General features: G+C 38.8%; 1 protein-coding gene across 1 annotated transcript in view; it reads left to right on the top strand.

Annotated features, from left to right (window-relative positions):
- Nucleotides 1-25,902, top strand: part of osbpl5 (oxysterol binding protein-like 5) — a 63,700-nt gene that overhangs the window by 5,237 nt on the left and 32,561 nt on the right. Inside the window, exon 2 of the mRNA XM_056252122.1 lies at nt 23,761-23,917. Within this exon, the coding sequence (XP_056108097.1) occupies nt 23,782-23,917 (136 nt within the window). The 5' untranslated portion in view covers nt 23,761-23,781. The remainder of the gene's footprint in view (nt 1-23,760; nt 23,918-25,902) is intronic.

Below are 25,902 nucleotides of genomic sequence, written 5' to 3'. Positions count from 1 at the left end.
TTTTTAAATCTAAAATCTTTTAGTCTGTGCTATTGTTGATGCATGAACAAAACCTCGCTAAACATTTGTAGTGCGCCTGTTATCCTGTAGTCGCGAAAAGCTTGTCTGTCAATTTTTATTGTGAAATTCAAACAATGTTGTTTTGGCACTCTTTAAAGGTGCAGTATGTTATTTATTAAAGTCGTTTCTGAACATTGTTGATATTTGAAATCAACCCAAACAAACACAGGCCTCTCTTCATTGCTCCGCCTCCAAAGCTCACCCACCAATCCTAACCACCCTGCTCCGAGTCGGTCTCGAACCCCGATCGCTGGCATGCGAGGCGAGTGCACTAACAAGGACGCTAAACAGTAAACACTGCATTCTCCATCAGTCATCAGCCTGCACAACTCTCGCTAGCTGGCCTCCGTTACACACTCTTGCATTAAGAGTGGATGTCTATTTATCGTAGCAGAAGCGCAACAAAATAATGCTTCACGAAAAATAAAGCGAAGATGATGAACGAACAACAAGGAACCAGAAAAAAATTAACATACAAACACAAGAGTAAAAACAAACAAGAGTTTGCTCCAGACAAACAATGACACTCACTCAAACCCAGTGTTACTCAGGTGTGGAGCATTGTCGCACACTCACACTCCTTGCGCACATGTGAGATATCGCAGACGCATCGCCAGGTTAGCTTTTTGACAAGGCAACAAGTGCTGATGTTGTGCATCCCTACTTCAAAGTTTTTAAATGTTAGCAAAATGCTAATGCTAAATGATTATCTCAAGGTTTAGCTTTGTTTGGACTGTTGTGTTGTTATTGTAGCGTAATAGAATGCCATTTAGTTTTCTGTTTGACAACATCTAAGAGGTGTTTGAAGATCTGCGAAGATGTTTGTTGTGGAACTGCTGGCATTATTTCCTTAAAAGCATCCTGCTTAATACCTTCCACCTAATCCAAACTGTGAAGATCTCACTGTCAGCTTTGTTAGGCAAATACAAAGAGTATTGCTTGGCAATGGAAAATGAGGAATGTTTTTGTTTAAATATATGTCAGTCTCTTATACCAATAGTTTACAAAGTATATCAGTGATCCAATATTTACAGGCCACGGGAAGTACACTACTTGAGGCTATATAGTCATCTACTGTCTAGCATCCAAACATATGGTCACAACAAGCCTGTTTTATATTCATATTGAATGTGCATTACTCTAGATGTTGCATTACTCTGGAAAGTTTTTGAAGAAGCAAAAGGTCACCCTACTGTGTAATGCATTGTAAGTGGGCAGATGTGAATTTCGACTTTCTCCCACACTTAGAATCCAAACATAATAGTTTTCTGCCTCTGTCATCCTTCATTCATCTCTTACTAAATCCGTTGATATGGCGCAGTTTTTCCAGCTTCCTTTCAGAAAAAATTCAGCTCAATACCAGCATGAAATATTATAAAAAAGAAAGTGCAGCAGCTGTTTTCATCTGTCCGGGGGCGGATGGCTGATTTTTGTAATGTTTTATATATATATGTGCTTTTCAGAAAGGCATTTGTTACAGAAACGCAATGTAATAAACACATCTATGTTGTGAGCTTTAGTTGCTAATCTCTAGCTTCAGGAGTTTAATATCAGTCATGCTGTATTTGTCTTCCATTGAGTAAAGTAGCTCATGGCATGTTTGCACAGCTAAAAGTGTATGTGCGTACACACAAAACCAAACTTCCTTCTTTTCCTTCCTTTACGAACCATGATTTGATTTGACTTTTACAATGCAATTTAAGCCCCAGAATTACGAGATTTGAACCTGCCATCTTTGCTCATGGGACCACGGAAATGATTGTCAAAGGAGAAATATACTTTTGGGACCTAGAATGGTGCTAGCAGGTGCTAACTGCTAATGCTAACTAGTCAAACATTGGCCCCTTGGTGCATGATTATCGTAAATACTATGGATACACGATGTGTTGTGTACCCCATTGTAAATGTTTATGTCTGTCAAAATTTTATAAATCTGCCCATAATAGGTTCTTGTTCATGCTACATTTGTCATCATCTAGCAGTCACTTAAATCATTTAGCACAGTGTTGCAATTGCCAATAACAATGGTCTGGCCTGAGGGTTTCTTTTCTCTTGCCTGTATATTTTCATTCTCATTTATCCATTTTACCTGATTTATAAAGCCATGCATGATTACAGAGGAAGCGTCTAGATTATCTCTCTCTTCCTCCCTCATAAAGTGTATATGGCATCAGATGCTCCAGGCTGCTGTTCAAGTTCTCCCAGCCCTGACGTTCAGTGTTTGGAGCAGTGGAAGACATCCTGCCCCACTTTTCCTCCTCTGAGACTGGAGTGTGACTATGTTAAAAGAGTGTGTGCTATTCTGCACACACTCACGGGAGGCTTAGAATGACACAGCAAAGTGCAGAGAAAGATGGGGAAACTATGTAGGACATTTTAGATCTAGTGGAAAGAGAGCAGGTAATGATGGAACTGGAAAATATCATACATTACCACCCATGAGCTCCGCAACTCAACATTTCAGAGTGTGTGTGCTACCTACTAGTCCATTACAGTAATGTCCACAACATAATGTATCTGGCATTATGTAAACAAATGTTTCAATGCTAGTGTTTCATGCTAGTTTTAGCTTCTGTATCAGCATGCACAACCTAGACATAATAACTACAAAGACTAGAAGTTAATTTAAGTGAAATTGCTAAATTAGACCCAATAAATTATTATTACAATAATAACATTTAACATGTGCATTAACCGCTAGTCCATTATCCATTAAGGTAACTCTTAATGTACGCCCACGCTTCATGCTAGCTAGCCATTTAGGCTCTATATCTGCACAAATAACCAAGTCACAAAGATCACAATGTGTAGGTAGGTGTTAATTTAGCTTGTGAAATGGCTAAATTAGACCCAATAAATTCTACAGGTACTTTTGTAGCATTCTTTCACATTATGTAGTCGTGCGAGTAGTGTGTTCACACTGAAAGTTCCAGAAAGAAAAAGTGCACTTCAAATACCTGGATGATGCACTTAATTAAGTGGGGAAAAAAACATGTGTGGAATGTTAGACTCTTAATGCACTTAACAGTCGCAGCTTTCCATACGTAGCAGAGGGGGCGGGGCTATCAGAAGCCGATGTTGGATGACATATTAACCTTAGAAAATTCATGCACTAGACCAGTGGTTCTCAGTTCCCCCACTCTGCATATCTCTCTTTTTTAATGTCTCTCTGTAACACACCGGAGTCATTTATGCCCATAACATGTTTTACGCAAGTAGTCAACACAAACGCTTCATGCTAGTGTTTCATGCTAGCTAGCAGTATTAAAGTCCACTTGAAATCCAAATTTAAGTATTATGGCTGTGATAAAAACAAAACTCTATTGACAATTTAAAAAGGGGTAGGAGTTGCTTGATATGTCCCACCCTATCATCCTGTTTCAGTGGACCTTACATCAACACACTGAATAATGCTGCGTGTTTCAAGGCACTTCAGTTGGCCTTTAAGCTTTAATTGTCTATAAATACGACCTAGTCAAAAATATTTCAAAGAAGTGAACATTGAGCCTGAGCGTGATCCAGAATTGGTCACAGATTCGAAGAAACTAAATGGATCCTAGTGTTCCCTTCATGTTATGCCATCTGGAAACGGAGATCTTTGTGCAGTGGCGGAGAACGCTTCCTCAGAGATTGGGCCGTCCTGAGCTGTAATTGGCCCCACTAGATGTTCCATCCAAGGTACATAAACACTCCAATCAAGTCTGTACTTAACGCCTGACTGTGCTTCATGAAGAGTAAACAAGTCTGTTCTACTTCTTATGTCGGAAGAACGCTTAGGGAACAAAGACAATATAAACATACAAGAGGTGAATTGTGAGGAGGAAGAAATCCAGGCAGGGATGGGATGTGCCAAGTATTGCCCAGCTCATATCTTAAAAATCCTGTAGATAAGTTATCAAATGGTTACAACAGTGTCAAGTGGTACGATTAAAGACTATCAGATGAGGAAATAGATCAGCTGAAAATGCCAATTTTGTGATTATTTACTCGCCCTCACATTGTTCCAAACTGTTATCTTTTTTCTGTGGAACCCAGTATAAATATATAACAGCAGATGGGCTTGGAATGAAATGAGGGTTCATTTTTGAAGCATTATAATTTTCATTTTATTTTAGTATTATAGTATTTTGGTATCACCATCTGATACCATCAGTGTACCATGTACTTTTTTGCCACTGGCTCTCTTTAAGGTTTGAAAAAGGGCTCATAGCCAAAGTCTTTTCTTTGAAAGTAACGGTACTCCATACAGTGATCTCATATGGCATTGAACACATGCAGGGGGGCGAGGGACGGATTTCACACACTCCTGTGCTCACCAGCCCTCCCCGCTTATGTTTACCTTGGCAACCAACGCAGAGTGTAAACAAACAGGCCAGGGGCGCACCTCTGCAGCGCCGGTGTGTGTGTGTGTGTGTGGTTGGCAGGGGCTGAGTATAGTAACGGCCCATGGGGAGTTGATGTACAGAGAGAGGTCAGCTGTGCTTTCCCACAAACCATCATTTCAGCAGAGAACGCTTATTGCGGTTATGGGCATCCTGGCTTAAACTATAGTCTACAAAGTTTCAGTTTTATCTACTTTGTTGTTGTAGTAAAATCAAACTTATTACATACATTTTATATTATTTATTATATAAGAATATTTTTTGTCTCTCTATTAAAAATAAAAGCAAAGAACCCTAATGAACTATGATTGATTATATTGAGTTGTTATATGATTCCAGATAAAAAGTTACAATGTAAAAAGGATGTTACATTGTATGTTCTTTAGATCAATTTGATACAATTTTATATTTTGCATGAGAAAATTAAACTAGTTTTATGACTTAAGATTGACAATTAAGAACATTTGCAGTGAATTTTAATTACTCCAATGCAAAAATGTCATTAACATTTATTATAATGTAAATCAAATTTAATTCAATCCTCTTTTTTGTAATTGAGTAAGGAAAATCATCCACTCTCTGTGAGTTTTTTCTTAATTAAAGTCAGCATAAATTATAGCATTCAAATTTGAAATTTATTAATTGAGAATCGGGTCAATAAAATAATGTCAGAACTTGGAAAACAGAAAAAAAATGGAAATCATTAAAATATAATGAAAAAATTAAATACTGTATACAAAATAATAAACTTATTTTATTAATTCTGAAACTTGTATTTTTACCTATATTATCTATCGCAACAGTACGCTGCTCTGGCGATTTCCATTGTGGTCAGTTTTGATAAAACATGACAAGTAGTGTCATTTATTAATAACTATTATAGATTTAGATGTTGCAAAAATATGTAGTGATTTCTTTTAAAACAATTTTAGACAACTAACATTTAGCCAAATGTGGCATAAAATTACCATTTGAATTGTTACATAAACAATTATTTTTAAGTTTTCAGTAAAAAATTTTTTACAGTGTTTAAAATTCCTTTTAAAATAGCCGGAAATATTTTTAACTCCCATGAAAGTCGTTGTAGAAGTCACACACTGCAGTAGAGTAATTTACTTTTGTGTAACTTTAAAACATTGTTCTGCGAGATCAATCTGTAAACCTTTTAAGTCTCTATTGGAACGATGTAGTAATGTGACGGTGAGGATTTTCCCGCCGGTTAATCGACGTGTTACCTCCGGATGCTGTCACCTTCATCAGGCAAAGTTTACAGATTGCCCCATTAATGTTTAGAGGCTCCCTATTAGCATTAGTTTTAAATCCAAATATTGCCAAATAGGAACTTTTACATTTAGCTTTGAAACCAAATCTTCCGCCATCGTCTTGTCAGTCAGCTCGTCTCAATCTCGTCACGTGATAAATTAAATCTGTAACCGTCCTGCTGCTGAACACCGTGTAACACCGACTATTGCAGCAAGCCTAGTATGGGGATATTTAGTTGAGTTCATGGTGAAATAACTACTTCAACAAGAGTAAGTAAGAAACGCCCCTCTCCCCAAGAGAATAATATGAATTCTGTTCTTAAGTCAGTTGCACTCAAGTTTCACGCTTGCATTTATGCAGAAGGGAACTGTTTTTTTTAAAGGTGCAGAGAGACATGAGGTCAATTCTGCTTTCGAGCTCGCTGAGTGAGAGAATATCACCAGACGCCATTTCAGCCTATCAGAGGAATAAGAGGGTGCCGGCAGCTGCATTTCCCCTCAGTGTTTTTGTATAAGGCTCACAGGAATGAGAAATGCTTCTGATTTTCTCTACAGATTATTTTATCTAGACACAATTCAAAATGAAGCTTACCGCACCGATCGTTTTTTTGCTGCTATTGTTTGCTCATGAGCACATTTTTAAGGAATTCAGAAGGGGAAACAATGTCAGGAACAATGAATAAGCTGAATCAATCCAAGCATAGTTAAAACTTTAACACATTTTGAATCCAGGTTCCACCAAAGCGATTCCTCCAGGATTTACTGTCAACCGAGACAGTTTTGGTTGTTTGGTTTGGTTTGTAAATGGGGCATCTATAATCATTGACCGAGCAAGCGTGATTTGTGTTATGTTTACAAAGTTTTATAGTACGTGGTCAAGGTTTCATGGAGTTGACTTTAAAAGACTTGGAAGAATAACTGTGTGATAGGTTAGTAGACAGGGCTGTTGCCTTGTGATTTTTAGCGGTGATCATTTACTCACCCTCATGTCGTTCCAATCCAAACCTGTTTGACTTTCCTCTGTGGAACAACACACACAAAAAAAGATATTTTGAAAAATGTCCACGCAATAAAAGTCAGTGGGGTCCAAAACACAGATTGGACCCCATTTATTTTTATTGTATGGACATTTTCTGTGAACATTGGTCAAAATATTTTCTTCTGTCTTCTGCAGATGTAACCAGTCAGGTTTGGATTGGATTAACACGAGTATTGTGGATGTGATGTAAGGACATTTTCCCACTGGTTAATCCACGAAATGGCAGCAATTTGGGGCGGCAATGGTGGGTTCGTTATTGTTCTTAAGGAAAAACACAACAACAAAATAGTAAATCGCACCTCTTATTGATAAGACTCATTAATATTTGCAGGTTTCTTATTAGCATTGGGTTTAGATCCAAAATGTTGCCAAATAGGCGCTTTTATATTTCGCTTTGAAACCGAATCTTCTGCCATCGTCTTGTCAGTCAGCTCGCCTCACTCTTGTGATTAATGAAATCTGACTCCTGCTGCTGATCTGTGCGGCAACTCTCGTTCGGCTCACCCTGAATTGAGCAGATGCATTCATTTTTTAATTGTAGTGTCTGTTCTCTAACAGAACTAAATTATTTTTATTACTATAAAAAATCTAAATGAAGGTGCCGCAAGTGATGTAACAGACCATCACAGCAATTCTAATGAGCATTTTTTGGTACTTTAATTAATAGGAGGTCTGTAGGTCTCTTTTAATGTCCCAGATTTCCAAACTGATATTCTTAGATCATTTTTTAAGCAAACTTTGCATTGTAAGAAACTCGAATTGAATCATTATAACTAGCAGCTCACCAAAAAGGCCTCTACTGGGTTGACTTGGTTAATCATGGCCTTTACCGAGTTGACTCGGTTAATGGTATAGCGTAGGGATGCACGATGATATCGGCACAACATCGGTATCGGCCGATAAAAGCTTAAAATGACCATCATCGGCATCGGCCGATATGAATATTTCTGCCGATGAGTCTTGCCGATAGGGTGGCGTGTTTCCTATGCGCACGTGACGATCGTGAACGAAGCATGAGCGCCAGCAACTTAAACTTCCAACTAGGGGTGTGCCGTGCGTCTCACGGTTTTTGATCGTGGACGATTAAAATATCTCCACTATCTGCATTTGAAGAAAAATCATAGTATCGTGCATTCTATCAGTTCAATTCTGGCGCCTTCATCTCAACATACTGTACAACGCGACGTACATTCACATCACATCACATGTAAACGCAGAGGTAGAGTTACACTCACGGGACACCGCAATTCACAAAAGTTCATTATTTGCATGTGCGTCAAAGTCTAGCTAGGTAAACATGTCATTCACGTGCTGATGCGCTGTTCTAACATCCGCTTTTCTGAGCGCGTACACCCGACGCTCACAGGGACTAAAGCCTGTCACAGCGCCTGCATACTGGACTAATCTTTCGAGTCTTATTGCGCTGATACTGTCAAATACACACAAGGTTTACATAAACAAAGTTGGTTATGTCTAAAGTGAAAGCAAACAGAGAAAATCTGCTTGTCAAATGAGTGTATATTAGACGCGTCGCATTACTCGCGTGCAGTTCTTAAAGAGACAGTAATAATATTCTGCCGCTTGTCTTTAAAGAGATACTGCACCCAGAAATAAAAATTCTGTCTATCTAATGTTGTTTCAAACCTGGATTCATTTCTTTCTTGTGCTTAAATATACTATGGAAGTCACTGGAGTACAGCAACTGTTTGGTTAGCCACATTCTTCCAAATAACTTTTATAATTTCAACAGAAGAAAGAAACTTGAGAGAGTAAATGATGACAATTTAAATTTTTGGGAGAACTATCTCGTTAATGTTAATAAAACAACAAAACACAGAGGAAATCACTCACTGCTCTTGACTGAGAACATTAATAGAAGCTTTAATAAGCTTTTTTTTGCACTTAAAAAAAATACAAATATATCGGTATCGGTATCGGGCAAAATTAGTTTGAAAATATCGGCATATCGAATATCGGCCAAAATCCTATATCGTGCATCCCTAGTATAGCGAGCTATTATTTGAGCAAACTATCACTTTGTAATACTTTAATGACAGTACTTTGGTGATGTGTTGTTATAGTAGGAAATGGGGGGAAAACATCCCCATGTCATTATCAGCATTGTTGCTATCAAGCGGTGCTGGCTTCTAACTTCCTTCTGAGTTTTCAAGCCAACAATGACTGATGCAACTCATTGGTTAGATCATTAAACCCCTGACTGCGACTATCCGTTTGACCTTAAAAGAGTTTGGATCAGGTTCAAACAATGCCAAACCACGCAATGATGACCAGAGCAGATTATTAAATGCGTACAGTTTATAATTCTACCTCCTTTCCTATTTTAATTGAGTGTTCGCCCACAATACATGCATTTGGTTCTATCCACACTTCAAGCTACATTAGCATTCTCTGAAACGAAATGACCATGTGTTAATTATTGCAGTCCAGAGCTGGTTTCTATTGACCATCATTCAGTCAATAACCTCAGAGGACATCAGGACAGAAATAGACATGCCTCTCTGGGAAAAGGGCGCTAAAGGTCAAAATCTTGATGTTTTTTTCCATCATGTTAAAGATAGCCATCAGTGATCACATCCATTAGCATTTGTCCTCTTTCAGGTCAGATTATAAATCATCACATTTTTGGTAATCCAAACTCTGCTTTAACAGTTAAGCTGGTATTTGCTGTATTATTCTATCAGCACTTTAACATGTGAAAAAAACAACAACATATTAATCTAATGCAGCAAAAGACTGTTCTTTTTCTCTAGGAAAATCTGGAATTTGGTGTCAGTACTGAGTGTGCAAGTGCGTATCCAGGCCATATTTCATCCCAAAACCAAAAGTAAGAAATAGGATTTTATTTTATTTTATTATTGACATTGTTTGAGGCATCATTTCATTACTTTAATTGATCACAATTAGGCACAATTCTCATTACTGTAATATGAAAAACGTCATATTAATGTGAAAGAGTCATATGTTATTTAAATGTAAAGTGTTTATAAGTATTTATAAAACATGCAAGTATTAGTTGTACCTTTTATTTATGCTGTTATAAATGTTTAAATATGCAGCGTGTGTTACACAACAACTGAGTTTTGGGGGCCTGAAAACGCAAACTTTTGAAAACTGGTTTCAAAGTGCATGCATATTACATGTTCAGTCTATAGGCACGAAGAGTTTATTTACAAAGTGGCATTGCCATCTACTGGCCTGGCATTAATAATAGAGTGTTTTTAGTTGTTTTCACCAATTCATGTGAACGGTAATCATTTTGACAATGTTGTCATCTGTACGGGAAAAACGCAAAGGAACAACTCTTCTGTATTCAGTACATTGTTGGCGTGTAAACGTATCCTAAAACACTCTGAATTGGACTGGATATTTTAAGGGTTTATAATCCTGAAGTTTGTGATAAGATGTTAATTATGTTTAGCACTGTCCTTGATTGCAATTAGTGCTGATTGGAATGTAAACGGGGAGGATCAGAAACAAGGTTTAATTTCGGAAACCTCAAAAAACTGCAGAAATTAGGCTATGTGGGGTGGTAGGAGAGGGAGATCTTTTACTGAAGTCTTTGAATTCTCTTTCATTTGCCTTGACCTACATAAGACACATTAAAGTCTGTGTTAAATGGAGTGTGTGATGTGATAGGGTTATGATGGAAAGACACAACCTGCTCAAAATAGTGCTGAGGTTCATGCATGGCACCATTAGCTGGGCTCTAATGCATCACACGCCAATGAATAAATAAAACTCATAGACTAAAGCTCTACCTCACTAGTGGACACATTAGGCCTAGTTTCATAAGAGCCCGCATTCAATATAGACTGTAGAGCTTGTGTTGTTTGGTTTCTCAATATCTCAAAAGAATAGTTCACCCAAAAATTGCCATTATTTACTCCCCCTCATATCAATCCCAAACTGTTTCCCTAAACTTCATTCTGGAGATCACAAAAAGAGAAATGTTGAGGAATGTACTGGTCCATGCAGTTACAATGAATCGGGACTGGAGCTTTCAAGCTTCAAAAAAGTATCATAAAAGTAGTTCATAGGACTATATTTCTAGTCTTCTGAAGCTGTGTGATAAGTTTGTGTGAGAAAAGACAGAAATGTAAGTTGTTATTCACTGAAAATCTTGAGTAGTTGTGATGTCTCATTCTTTTGAGTCAGTTCTGTTCAATGAATTGTTTGATCTGGTTTACAGAAACAGCCTGAATGATTCATTCAGTATTTAGACTAACAAAGTCAAATCGGAGGGGTTAACAAAAAAAAGAATCAAACTGATTTGAAACAACATGAAGGCGAGTAATTAATGACAGGCTCTGAGAATCAGACATTAAAGGGTAACTAAACCCCATGGTCAGAGCCTGACTCCACCCACTGGCAATATTTCACGAGTTCACACTTACATCAATTAAACAGAGTAAAGATTATGCGTATTTGGCGTGCTGTCCGGGGGGAGGGCTCCGAGCTCGGAATTTTGCCCGAACCCAGAGTACTCCCCCCGTTGTTGTAAGAGTATTAGGACTATAAGTGAGGAGATGGGGTGGTGGAGGGATGCTGTTAAACTGTCAAGGAACGGAGGTTAGTTTGCTGTATATATACACAGCGCTTAACTCGTTGATTAAGCACCACTCTTGTCTAATTAGGTTTGATTATCTGAATGTGCTCCACGTGTGTTTAATTAGGTTTAATTATCTGAACGTGCTCCTCCCGAACTTTGTTAATAAAACATCATTTGAAAAATGCTGAAAAAAATGGCCTGACCCCAGCGGAGATAGAGGTGACGAACTGAGGGCGGGACTGAGCGGGGGGCGTGCACCTGAGACCCGCAGTGACGGCTGCTGTCAGACTCTAAAATGGAGAGTGACTGGAGTGACACAAGTAGCTTTGCAACAGAGCGGTCATTTGAAGTCGAGGGTGAATTGTCTGTGGACACAGGGCCATATCAATTCAAGTCGTTGGCTCAAACTGCGATCTTAACTCCCGCATCGCGATCGGCATCTGATGAGTTTTGTCGAGTTGATGTCAATCGCGCGCGCTCTCTGTAGGCATATATTCATATTGATATTTTGCCGCTATGTGAAAAAATCCAGCAAAATGCGCCGGCGCGTTTGTCGACCCCAGAGGATTAACTTTAGCCCAACCATAAATAGTGATTAAAATATACATGATCACTCACATCAAGACGCCTCTGCGGTGGTGGAGTCCATGCAGGAGGAGCAGTGTTTGGCACTGCGTTGCTTTTCAGCGCGAGCTGTGTGGAGAAGCCCATTTCCACCTCTATTCAGTTACCATCCTGACCGCACTGGACTAAATACAGATAAATCTACGCTAACTTGAAGCTATCCTAACTGATGCCGTTCTATGCTACTAACTAACTAAGCAACACAAAATAATCGAAATAACTATATAAATGCTATGCTAAATAGATGCTAAAATACTCTATCCTGATCGTTTTCAATACTCGTAATTCCAACTCTTGACGAAACAAGATGGTTTTTATACTGCCAAGGGCGTGGTGAGCTGGAACCTGCTTACATCACCTACAACCGCTTACGTCAAGTACCACCGCAAACATCCAATAGGATTCAATTGCAGGAAAAATGGGGTTTTAATAAGTATAAAAAATAAAACAAATACAAACAAAAACTACCCCGAGTAGGAAAACAAGACAGACTTGACTTAAAAAACAAAAGACTTGTTTTGACTTGACTGGACTTGGCACCAGCATCTTGGCAGGGCACAAGAGGTACAATCGACGATGAAACAGCACAGGACTGCAAACACAGGGAGAATAAATAGGGAGACCAAACAAAGGAGGTTACGAGGGAGGACAGGTGGGGCAAACTAATCAATAATCAGGTAACAAGATGGGAGGGGCTAGACAATCAACAGGAGAGTACATGGCACAAGGAAACATGCATGACAAGCCATGTGCTCACACCAAACATGACTTGAACACAAGCACATGGCCAGTAAAACCAATCACCAGCCATGTGCTCACACAAAACGAGACATGAACACGCAGCTAATGAAAACACTCATAAGCCACGTGTTCACACAAAACATGACAACATGAAAGCACACAGCTAGTGTACAACACAAGGTGTGTGCTACACAGCACAAGACACGAAAGCACATGAAACAAGGCACACAGACAAGACAAAACAGGAGTGTCAGGGCTCTGTCACAAAACCAAGAAATAGACTAGACAGAAGTGACAGAACCCTGACAGTAATAATTTTAAAACCTGGCTTTGTTTCCAGGCCTCTTAAAGGCATAGTTCACCCAGAAATGAAAATGCTGTCATCATTTACTCATCCTCAAGTTGTTTCAAACCTGTATGAATTTCTTTCTTATGCTTTCTTATTGACAAACCCCATTGACTTCCATAGTATGGAGAAAAAAAATACTGTTGAAGCCAATGGGCCTCATCAACTGTTTGGTTACACCCATTCTTCAAAATATCTTGTTTTGTGTTTAGCAGAAGAAAGATTTGAAAGATCCCTACAGGTTTGGAACAACTTGAGTGTGAGTAAATTATGACAAAACTTTCATTTACGGGGAAACTATCCCTTTAAGAATATATTTCTGTGGCATTCAGGGGTTACCCTGGCCTTCAAGAACAACATTTGCTCAGTTCCTTTAGCGACTCTGTCCCAGAATAGCACCTAATCAAGCCTCTCAAGGAACGTAATTGCTGCTTCTCAGACAAGAAAGTCAGAGTGAGCACTGTCAGCCCCCAGGATGAAGGTACAAGCTAGTTCTGAGTGACCTTGTTATTGGTCATGCCCGCCCGCGAGGCAGAACACATCATTAATGGAGCTGAGAGTGCAGGGGCCATGCTGTCAGTCTATTTAAAGAGACTCAGTGGGAAGCCAATGTTTTTAGACTTTTCCCATGTGAGGGCCCAAAAATACCACCCTGATCTCCATTTAGCACACTTGAGAACCTTTAGGTTCAAACTTCAGTCTGACTTAACAACGCTAATATGAAGGTATCGCCTTCAGGTGTATGTCTTAAGCCGGTTTAACCAGTTTAAAATCATGATAGGTTTGGATTTTTTACATTTCTTTAAGGCAGCAGCTATTTGCACTAATAGCAAAAAAGAGTGTTTTTTTAACTAAATGCAAATAGCAGTATTTTCTTTGCACTAAGTGTAAATAGTTGTTAGATCCTATTTATACTTTATACAGATACCCTACCCCTGCACCAACTATAACCCTACCTGTTAAACACTATTCCCACTATTAAATACCCATTAGGCACTTTATTTCCACTTTTCGAATATTTCAGAATTTTTATTTAAAGTAAACTCCTCTCCAAGCTGATATGCAATGGGAAAAGGGAAAAGAATGAGTTTGGAAAAAGACGGATTCGAACTCAGGTCAGTCGAGTCAACAGCTGACATCACCAGCCTTACTCTCCACACTATTGATCCTGTTATCAACGTTTTTTTTTGTCATTTTGTCTGGCTCAGACAGTGGTGGGCGGGGTTAATGTAAATAGCCTCTGCCAACAAGGCGGCATATTTGCATTAAGTGTAAATAGACACTCCGTTTTCTTAACTTGTTGTAAGAAACCCAACACCTTGCCCTGGTTCTTTGGAATAGTTTACGCTCATGCTAACCAAACAAAAAGGCAATGTTATTTTTGTAAGTCAATGGTAATTTGAGGGACAGGATTTTGAAAATTGGATGTTACATTAGTTAGTAAATTGATGCTATTTTTGATCTATCAAGTTATTTAAAAAAAAAAAAAACATCAAAAATGGTACAAATGTCCTAAATCATAATGAAGGAAAAAAGGCTCATTAAAAGAATGAAATTCTTGAAAATGAAATGCCATATTATTATTTATTATAAAAAGAGATTATATATATATATATATATATATATATATACACACACAAACACACACACACAAGCTGAAAAAAGCAGGAAAGAATATCATCAGTTTTGTCGTCAATGTATCTCCATTTCAGTTGTATGCAAAGAGACCGAGTGTGCATTTCTGTTTGAGGTTCATTCCTTATTTGAGATCTTCTACTTTTATCCCTGCTTTTGAAGAAATATGATGCTTGCCAGTGACTACTTGCCTGTCATGAGTATTGGTTTGTCTTCACCCACTGGTTCCTGAAATGACCTTGACGGGTATTATGGATGAATGCTGAGTTGACATTTTGAGAATCTCCTTTGGATATGCCTATGTTAAACTTATGAGCTATTCTAAAGACTGTATCCTGTTTGCCCAGTTGTCCTGCACTCTTTAAATAAAGCTCCCGCACCTATAGGTTTATACCTAATCTCCTCTCTATAGTATTGTTACAATTGTAGGATGAAGTATATAAAATTGATAAATAAAATAATGTTTTCAGTGCATTCAGTACTTCTTACTCAAGTCTACAAATCAAGTCTACTTTTCTAAATCTAGTAAAATTGAAAAGGAGTATTTATAGTGTATTTTATTTGTATTTTATATGTGTATATTAGGGTATCTGTACTTTTAGTCAAGTTCTTTATTTGTGTACTTCATCCACCACTGGATATCATAAAGAGGACCACTGTAGACACACATGACTGTGTGTCAAGGTCAAAAAAAGTCTCTCAAAATATCAGATATTTTTCATGACAAGTCAAGTTAGATAAGGTTGTTAAATTTAATTTGGTGTGACTCCTCAAAAGCATAATAATTCATGATATTGGGAAAGAAAAATAGGTAGAAAAAGACATCTGAAAAGGAAAGTCATTTAAGATGTAGAACAGCTATTACATTTTGATAAATGATCATCAAGGCGTTTTTTTTTTTTTATTATGTGCATCGATTAATCATGCACAATCAGACCAGGAACGTGTATTGAGGAAATGAATTGAATCAGTTTGATTACATGTTGACTTTGTCAGTCCATTCGACATTTAACTAAATCCGTTTGTACATATCAAAGTCTCCCTTCTTTGTTTCATTCAGTCAGTTTCTTTCCGCTTCAGTGGAAGCTTCGGTTTGTGAAAATGAGGTCACCACACGATATATGTCAGAGACCTTGTGTCGTGAGATATGTCATGCTCTGTCTGCTGCTGTGGTGCCAACAGTAGTAAATAGGTCATTTGGCCAGGCCTTAAATCCAGTGCTAGAGTTGGATTAAAACCCCAGTAAGGGTGGAGATTATCTGAACCCAGCAGGCGTGAAGTCCTTCTGTACACTGTGCGGTCCAGGGATCCACAGACAGACGTTCACTCAGTTGTCAAACAGGATCACGTCTCCAAAGCTAATGGATATTGGATGGGTGAAAGCATGGGGTTAAAATGAGTTTGCTTAACCCCTAACACCCTGAAGGCAAAAAAAAGTTATCATCAAGTTAAGTACATGGTCTCAAATTACGAAGAAAATAGATTTTGATTATGTGTGAAGGTAACAACACTGCTGAGAAAACTCCAGAAAAGGTGATGCAATTTATTCATTTATTTTGTTAATATCCATGCTTGACATGATGACTGTTAGAAAGTGTATATGACAGGTCATAAAACCAAGTTTGGGCTTGTTCACAAGCATGTCAACTGCATCTGGACCAAATTGTGCATTGATATCTCAAAGAAATCAAAAGTTACGGCATTTGAAACCATGGTAGCCTTTTTTTCTCAAAATTAAAAAAAACCTCCAAACAAGGAGGTTTTGTCCTTGTTTGGACTAATGTTTTCATATTCTATAGACAATTTTATAGATTATTCTATGGCGCACGGTAAATCAAGACTTGTCAATCTTAGCGATCGATCCAATCCAAGCACCCTCCAGCTTTAGCTTTGGTCTTGACACATCATCCCTAGTACCTACCATACCCGGGAATGTGCCACACCCAGTTTCCATTGGTTGAGCTTTCATTGGAAAACACTGCATCATGATCTCAACCACGTGACCCACCGCGTGACCCACCCCCCAAACCAGTTCAGCGGAAATTCCGCCCTTCAGCTAATTTAATTGGTTAAGGTTACAGTGACGGGTTGGTTTAGGGATCAGTGTTTGGTGTAGGCAATTAGTACAGTGATTGACATGACCAATGCAATCTTTAGAATCGCCTGCAGGGTGGGAATTGACCTTTTGCCGGCCCCTCCCCCAAAACGCCCATTGTCCAATCACACATCATAGCAACTGTTACTATATGAGCAGTAGGGCTGCAACAAACGATTATTTTGATAATCGATTAATGTAACGATTATTAGAACGATTAATCGACTAATCGTCGATTATTTCGCAGACTAATCAGTAAGTTTGGAACGATTATTCAGCTTTTCCAATTAGTTAAAACATTGAGTTATACATATCTAACATATTCTATACATATTATCTAACTATAATATAAAAAAAGAAAATCACTTCAGCTTTTGAAATAGTTGTTTTAATGAACTTTGAGCCAACTAAACAGGTCATTCTCTTTAAGTTTTCAGATTTCGGTCCAACTCAAATCACACTCAAATGCTCTCTAAGCATTGTTTAATAGGCCCACTGCTTTTCTTAGAACTGAAACAGAAAAAGGGACATTAACTTCAGGTCACAAAGAATGGTAAAATATTAATCTGCAAACAATTATTATAAGTATAAAATTACAATCTTTTTTTACATGACAATTGAGCTGACAGAGACGTTCTCATTCACCTTTTAATTTATAGTATGATAAAGTAACTGCCATGATATTCTTCCTATATCATAGGAAGGATATAACATCTCGTTTTGTAAGTCTTCATGTTTATTGAACAAAATACAGGCAAGTGATAAGACTATAATAATACCTAATATACTAATAGTGTTACAATAATAAAAACAGCCCTGACTCCTAAGCTCGATCAAGCTTTATTCTATGCAAAATAAGTCATCACATTACTGTAATTATATTACTATTGATAATATTATTACTATTATTAGTAGTATTGCATTCTCTAATAAAGAGAGATTTGCCGCTGGTTAGTAAGCTCCAGCTGGAGAACACTCACTTCTCACCGGCTCCTCTTTTGCCGGGATGTTTCCTCTTGCACTCCAACATGCATGTTGTGCTTTTTCACGGGAGAAAAGCAAGTTGCGCCTTGCAATTATTGCACACGACAGCATTCTTGATTTGAAGTTTTGTGAAACTTTCCCAAACCTAAACCTTGCTAGTTCGGATTCGTTTGCACTGTCATAATTCGCGCTGTGTTTTCTTCTACCGCAATAGCATTTGTTGGGCTGCACTACACTCTAGCGCTACAGCGCCGTAGCGGTCAAATCGCGATATTGCAGGCCCTTACATTAGGTCACGTGAGATCAAACGACTACTCGACAACAAAGATATTTGTCGACAAATTTTTATTGTCGACGTTGTCGACAACGTCGACTAATCGTTGCAGCCCTAATGAGCAGGTCCGTCAAACATTGACTCCAAGCAAGATGGTGAAGCGGTGCGCCCACGGCGTTTGTAAATCGGACACTAGGTACCCCGAGAGATTGTCTGGAGGAGTTGTGTTCTTTCCGTTTCCAAAGCCGAAAACACAACGTGAGCGGTGCCTACAATGGATAAAACAGTGTGGACGGCCCCACTCCCAGTTAAATGTGTCGAACATGGTTAACTCGCGTGCAGCGTGCGTGAGACTGAGACACTGAGATTAGTCAAAGAAACATGGAGAAAGCAGATCAAGAGGATCCACAAAGGAATTACGTTTTCTAAAGGGTTGTTGTTAAAGGGTTAGTTCACCCAAAAATGAAAATTCTGTCAGTAAATACTCACCATCATGTTGTTCCAACCCCGTAAGACTTTCGTTCATCTTCGGAACACAAATTAAGATATTTTTAATGAAATCTGAGAGCTGGATCACTCCTCCATAGGCTTCTTAAGGGATCGAAACTGGCCGGCCCAAAAGTTATGAAAGACATCGTTAAAATAGTCAGAGTGACTACAGTGGCTCAACCTTAAGTTTATCAAGCGACGAGAATACTTTTTGTGCGCAAAAAACAAACAAAAAGAACGACTTTATTCAACTAATAATTTCCTTCTCTGTAAGGCCGTGATATTTCACGTAGTGAAACTACGCAAAGCTTCTAGGTTGCACGTCACACGTAGGCTCACTATTGGCCGACGCTGGTCATGTGTGTGATGCGTGACGTACAACCTAGTAGCTTTGCGTAGTTTCACTACGTGAAATATCACCGCCTAACAGAGTAGTTGAATAAAGTCGTTCTTTTTGTTTGTTTTTTGCGCACAAAAAGTATTCTCGTCGCTTGATAAACTTAAGATTGAGCCACTGTAGTCACTCGGACTATTTTAACGATGTCTTTCATAACTTTTGGGCCGGCCAGTTTCGATCCCTTTAAGAAGCCTATGGAGGAGTGATCCAGCTCTCAGATTTCATTAAAAATATCTTAATTTGTGTTCCGAAGATGAACGAAAGTCTTACGGGGTTGGAACAACATGAGGGTGAGTAATTACTGACAGAATTTTCATTTTTGGGTGAACTAACCCTTTAACATGATATTCTCGGGGGAAAATGAGCAGCAGTCAACTAGCAGTGCAGCACCTGTAGCTACAGTTTAGAGGAGTGCACGCTCGCAACGGGGAAAGCATGAAGCTTACTTGACAACATCAGTTCATATATCAATATCGTAACGAATAGAAATAACCTTAAATAATGTATGCTTATCTGCATCGTTCCGTCTCTTATGTAAAGTTACTTTTTAAACACGAAAATCGCATTCAGCATGACACGCAAGCGGTTGCCGTGGTAATGAACAACCTGCGTGTTAAAGCGAATGTATAATCCTGTATCTGAGGCAAAATTGCTAAATTTGCAGTGCGAGTTATATATTTCTAACTCCAAACAATTAGCCACTGAACCAGCTTATAAAATTTTCTTCAAGGCTGTGCTGGTTGCATTTGAGGTACAGGTCATGGGGTTTCTCAGATTTCGCTTGAGTAAGCATTAGCCTCGATAGTAGTCGTGTCAACTTCATTGCGTATTTTTATATTTTGAATATATCCCTCTACTGCATACTGTAACCTCGATCTGGAGGATATCGCTGAGGTATTGCTCCAAAAAAAGGTCACTAACACGCACAGGTATACCTCTTCCCGTCATGACCATTTGTTTGACGGGCGTAGTAACAATAACTAGAGGGCGTGGCTTTTGCGAACGGTGAATTCTGCTGAACTGGTTTGGGGGGGGAAATCACGCATCTCAACACGATTGGATCCCGGAAGTCCTATAGCTTTAGCCAAGCAGCATGTCATGTAACTCCATCATGATTTTTTTTCAAGAATTCTCAAGAATCATTTTATGTTGTGTGTGGGCTCATTTGAATCGAGACAACCTGCTCTAAATAAAGATTTACTATGGTTTACTAATCTGTATACTGTTTACATGCTCGTCGGTATATGACACGTTGGTAGCGACTTTTTGCGGTTTTACGTCGCGCGATTTTTTCCTCCCAAACCAGTTCAGCGGAATTCCCACCCTGCAGCCAATTCTAAAGATTTCATTGGTCATGTCAATCACTGTACTGATTGCCTACACCAAACACTGGTCCCTAAACCAACCCGTCACTGTAACCTTAACCAATTAAATTAGCTGCAGGGCGGAATTTCCGCCGAACTGGTTTTGGGGAAAAAAAGGCGTGGATAGGGGATTTACTACGGTTTGCGCTAGTCAATTTACTGGTATTTGCGGCATTATTTAATGCACCAAAAAAGCGTGTCTTAAACCAGACGCTAATTTGCGCTGCTCTTGGTAGATTGCGTTGGTCATTATGGAAATGATCTGACTGCGTCTGTGTTCTTTAATTTGCGCGTCGTCAGTAGCTTTCCTCTCCCATCTGAGCTTTTTTGGAATTGCGCTCTCAAGCTTATTTGCCCTAGTAAATCTGGCCCTAAATATTTTATTTTCATTTAGTGAAACTGTGTTAAACACATGCTTTGATTATATTTGCCTAGATTTTTCATCATACACTAATAATTGTGCGGCTTATTAGTCTTTACACACACAGGAGAACCCCTCATGAAAAATGTCCGCCTGCTGGAGTTCACAACAAATGCGTACGCACATGAATTTGTTCTCAAACTCGTTCTAATGTTAATGAATTTGGAGTATTATAAATGAGCCACAATAAAACAAATGACTAAATGACCAAATGACCAAACCATCTCTATATAAGGGCCTTTACACACAACCGTTCATTAACGGCAAGCATATGATGCTCTCTAAAGACGAGTTCTCAGCAAGATTATCATCCTCAAAACCAGTTCAAACTGAACAAACACTTTTTATACAGGCCAAGACATAGATACTACATTTGCGTTTTTATGCAAAGGAACATTGCAATAAGAATCTTCACTCTGATACTTTTACACTGAGATCCATTGAGTTGTCATAGCCGCGCTAGCTGTGTCAACCTCTCTCGGGATTTAGTCTCTTTGCTGGCTTTGTTCAGAAGCGATTAAAGATGTCAGCTGCCAGGATAAAGGGTTGTTTTCTTCTGAAGTCTCAGTAGGGAGTGTTTTGAAGCTGCTGTGGAGTGCCAGACCTTAAATCAAGAGTTGCTGGGTCACAGGAGGACGGACGCTCGGTAGGCTGGGCCGACTGGTGGCTTGGCATCGCTCTTGTTGTTCTGTTCAGATTTTTACCATTCATTTACTCATCTCAGTTTAAAGATTACTAGAGTGGATCATAGTGCAGGCATGCAGGGTCAAAACCCTCATCAAATTATGATGACTGCCATCTATGATGGAAACCTTTAAACAATGGCTGTTTGCACGAATCAGGCGCGCACACACAATGAGCCTTTTTACAGTTTCTCTCTGTAAATATAGAGTGACTCTAAGAGTGTCACAAGAAATGAATGGCTCGTCTGTAAAACTTTAGGCTGTTTTTGTATGAATAATGGCAGCGTATTATTTTCCTGGCACTTTTATTGCAAACCACCACTAGATCTGTGCTTGTTCGCCTAAATCTAAAATTGAACGTGGCAGTTTGTAAAATTTAGAATTACAATCATTATCAGCCGTGCCCGTTTCGGTGTAGGAATTGTCATATCAATAAATGAGCTTTTGAAACATTTTCATTTAACATTACAAACATGTCCTTTTTGTGGGCAAGTTGGTTTAAACTGTTATACCATTTTCAAGAAAAGTCTACATTGAATGTCTGAATGTAAAATGTGGTGTAACCATCAAATGAAAAGTCTTAAAGGCACAATATGTAAGATATTTGGATTCAAATATCCAAAACGTAGAATAGTTCTGTATTTTGTTGACTTGTGTACTTACATTATCCTAGATGTTTCCAAAAATGTTTAAATCCAGAGAAATAAGCAATTTTAACAAGGACACGGACCTTTTAAAAAAGGTCAAACAAATACAAATACCATAAAAAAACAAATACAAATACCATAAATTAATTCATAAATATCATTAGATATCTGGGGAGTCTCACCACATGACATTTAACAGCCTTAACTGTCCTAAAAGGTGAAAACTGTTCCTTTAACATTGAAAATAAATTGCACACCACACCTTTAAAGAGATCTCTTTTGTCATTTTCATGTATATAAAAGGGCTTTTTTTTACATTCTTTTTGCAGGTGTTCTATTTTTTATTTTTTGTCTATTCAGGATGTGTTTTCGTCTCTCTGCCGCTCATAGTCTTATAAACAGAGTAAAACTGAACAGCAGCCAGATGCCACGGCCAATTGAATCCATCCTGCCCTGCCCTGAGCTGTGATTGGTTCTTCTGGCTGGCTGGCCACATGCACCCCCCCCCCCCCCCCCGTCAGACCCACACTGCAGCAGAAAGACTATTTTTAGCTCCTTTACATGAGAAGGAGTGATGCTGGGAACTTGATTCAGATGCTCTGCAACTAAAAGCTCATGCTGTTTAGACATGCTACTTTGATTAGTGTCATCTTATGTAACCTTAAACCTTTCATTTCGCAGCCCTAGATTTCAAACCTAATTATCTAAAGAATGCATGTAGGTAATGGAGTGATTTAGTGAATATTTAAAGGTAAGTTATGTAAGTTTCTAGGACTTATAGGGCCCTATTTTAATAACCTAAGCACATATTCTAAAGCGCAGGACGCAAGTGCACTTAGGGCGTGTCCGAATGCACTTTTGCTAGTTTAATGACCGGGAAAATCACCCGGCGCATGGTCTAAAAGGGTTGTCCCTATTCTCTTAATGAGTAATGGGTGTGTTTTGGGCGTAACGTGCAATAAACCAATCAGAGTCTCATCTCCCATTCCCTTTAAAAGCCAGTTGCGCTCGCGCCATGGCGGATTCGCTATTTACATGGCGGAATTAGCAAGCGGAAAGACTGAACGCTTCTCTAGCGAGGAAACGGAATTCTGCTCGCGCGCGAGGTTAAAGCGTGACATGAAACATTACATAATTTCCCTACAATTTGATTGGTTCAATTTGTAAAAGCAACCCGCCTATAGGTGCATATTACTAATGTGGCCTTTAAATAACAAAAAAAAATACTGCGCCATTGGTTGTGGTTGATTTTGAAATCTGTATACACTCATGGATGGATGGGGTTAGGTTTATGAGAAACAGTATGGATTCAGTACGTTTTTGTTTTGTTTTTTGAAGGACTGATTCATTTTTTTAATGATTCTTTACATGAATAAACTTAGAAGAGTAATTTGCTTGGACAAAACATTAGAAAGTTATATTATTTTCTTGTAGATGGCATTCTCCTCACTAGAATCAGTTCGTCTTAAAGTATTTAGATTCTGTCTGCTGCTCTTCTCATTTAGCATTCATTTTTGTGTTGCATAAGCTTTCTGGAACAGTTTCATCCGGACACATACATTTGCTCACACACTCCCACTTTGCTTTGCTTTGCTGATTATCTATTACCTCTGTTAAGGAAAAGGGCTGTATAACACTGCAGCATTAACATTAATTTGCGTGTGTATGTGTGTGATGATCCATTAGTATTTCGGTGCATTATGCTGCTAGCTACACACTATAATGATATTCCTCCTTTCTCCTGCAGGTGGACAGACTGGCTGACACAATGAAGGAGGAGAACTTGTTCCGCAGACGGTTCTCTCTCTGTCCCACAGCCACGTCACCTCCCCAGATCGACCCGCGTGTACTGACCCGCAACCTGTCCTATGGAGGAGACCATGAACTGTACCCACTCAGCCCAGGTATCCATTCTATTCTTAAATGTGTGGAAGCATTACATCCTTTGAGCACAAGAGACATGGAGGAGCTCACTGCTTCTACGTAATACGGTTATGGTAGACAGATGTGTTAAAGAATTCAAGAGCAGAACAGTTTTTCGTCACAAAACCTCATTCATAGTGCATTTAGCTTCATTAATATTCCACAATGCAATGCCCTGGCAACCACTGTAGGAAAACACTGTAGGAACCGCATGAAACGCTACAAATTAGGGATGCAACGGTTAAAAATGACTCTCGGTTCGGTTTGTATCACCGTTTTAGGGTCACGGTTTTGGTACGGTTCGGTATTTGACTAACTGTCAAATTAAAGTAAAGGACATAACAAATCAAACTACAAGGAATAGCACAAACAAATACAATAGAGCAAAGATATAAATAGAATAAACAGTGCTTTTCAGGTACAGAAATGTATTAAAGTGATCACATGTAAAATAATACTGCATATAATCTTCACTGTATAAAATAAACAAAGATTAATCCTTTAAAAAGCTACAAAATGTATTCAGTCGAGCAGTGAGTGCTTTCTTTGTCTTTTGTTGTCTGATTAACATTAAAAACGCAGACAGCAGCAGGAATGTTAGGTTGCTGTCACTTTAAAGGGATAGTTCACCCAAAAATGAAAATTAGCCCATGAGTTACTCACTCCGGAGCCATCCTAGGTGTATATGACATTCTTCTTTCAGACGAATACAATCGGAGTTACTGTATATATATATATAAAAAAAAAAATCCTGGCTCTTCCAAGCTTTATAATGGCGGTGAATGGGTACCATTTTTTTTGAAGTCCATACAAGTGCATCTATCCATCATAAAAGTGTCCAAAACGGCTCCGAGGGGTTAATAAAGGCCTTCTGAAGCGAAGCGTTCTTGTAAGAAAAATGTCTATATTTAAAACTTTATTGACTAAAATAACTATCTTCCGGCAGACGGCCTACGCAAGGCCTACGCAAGTCAACTTGCGCCAAAAGAGTAACACATGATGTAGGAGTAGCGTAAGCTTTGACGTCTCTCGTGGTTCAAACAAACAGGGCTGGGCAACCCCGTTCGTCATTACGTTGTGCGTCAAGCTTAAGGGTCACTCTTTCCCTGTGGATCGATGCGTATGCTCGGAGCCGTTTGGGACACTTTTATGATGGATAGATGCACTTGTATGGACTTCAAAAAATGGTGCCCATTCACTTCCATTATAAAGCTTGGAAGAGCCAGGACATTTTTTAATATAACTCCAATTGTATTCGTCTGAAAGAAGAATGTCATAAATACCTAGGATGGCTTCAGGGTGAGTAAATCATGGGATCATTTTCATTTTTGGGTGAACTATCCCTTTAAGGCATAAGGCATGGATCCAATATACTGATACTGTACTCATGCGTTGTCTTTCTCGACTGTTTACATTCACTTAAGACTAACCGACTATGTCGGCTAAGATACTCACCAAGGGCAATGCCACTGCCACGTTGACATCATTTTTGTGCGAATTTGTCTGTTCAAGCCAGTGCCGGTCCTCCCTATACGCAAAGTACTCAAGTTGCGTAGGGACCCCGAACTACCAGGGATGAACCCATCCAAATCAGTCAAATCATGTAACATGACTGTCGTAATACAGTCTCCTGTCGGACATGCTCAATACTAAAAAGAAGAGTTAAAAGCGTATTGAGCTGAGAAAGAGCTGCTATTCTCCAGGCGGCTTTCTGTGCGATCGATCTTAGATGGAACGAAATAGCCTATAGGCTACGTTGGGCTTCGGGCATGCGCTTAAACGGACAAATACACACAGAAATATGTCAAAATGCCAGTCTTGGCAAGTTTTCACTTAAACGTAGTCGGTTATGTCTTAAGTGAACATAAACAGTTGGGAAAGTAATCGAATGCTTGTCAGTATATTAGATCTGTGCATTTGGTCTTAAAGTGACAGCAGCCTTATAAACCTGCTACTATCTGTCATA

This window comes from Rhinichthys klamathensis, unplaced genomic scaffold (genome assembly GCF_029890125.1).
Source record: "Rhinichthys klamathensis goyatoka isolate OS25496 unplaced genomic scaffold, OSU_Roscu_1.1 h1tg000092l_1, whole genome shotgun sequence".
Classification (NCBI taxonomy): domain Eukaryota; kingdom Metazoa; phylum Chordata; class Actinopteri; order Cypriniformes; family Leuciscidae; genus Rhinichthys; species Rhinichthys klamathensis.
This window is presented reverse-complemented; position numbering and strand designations above follow the sequence as displayed.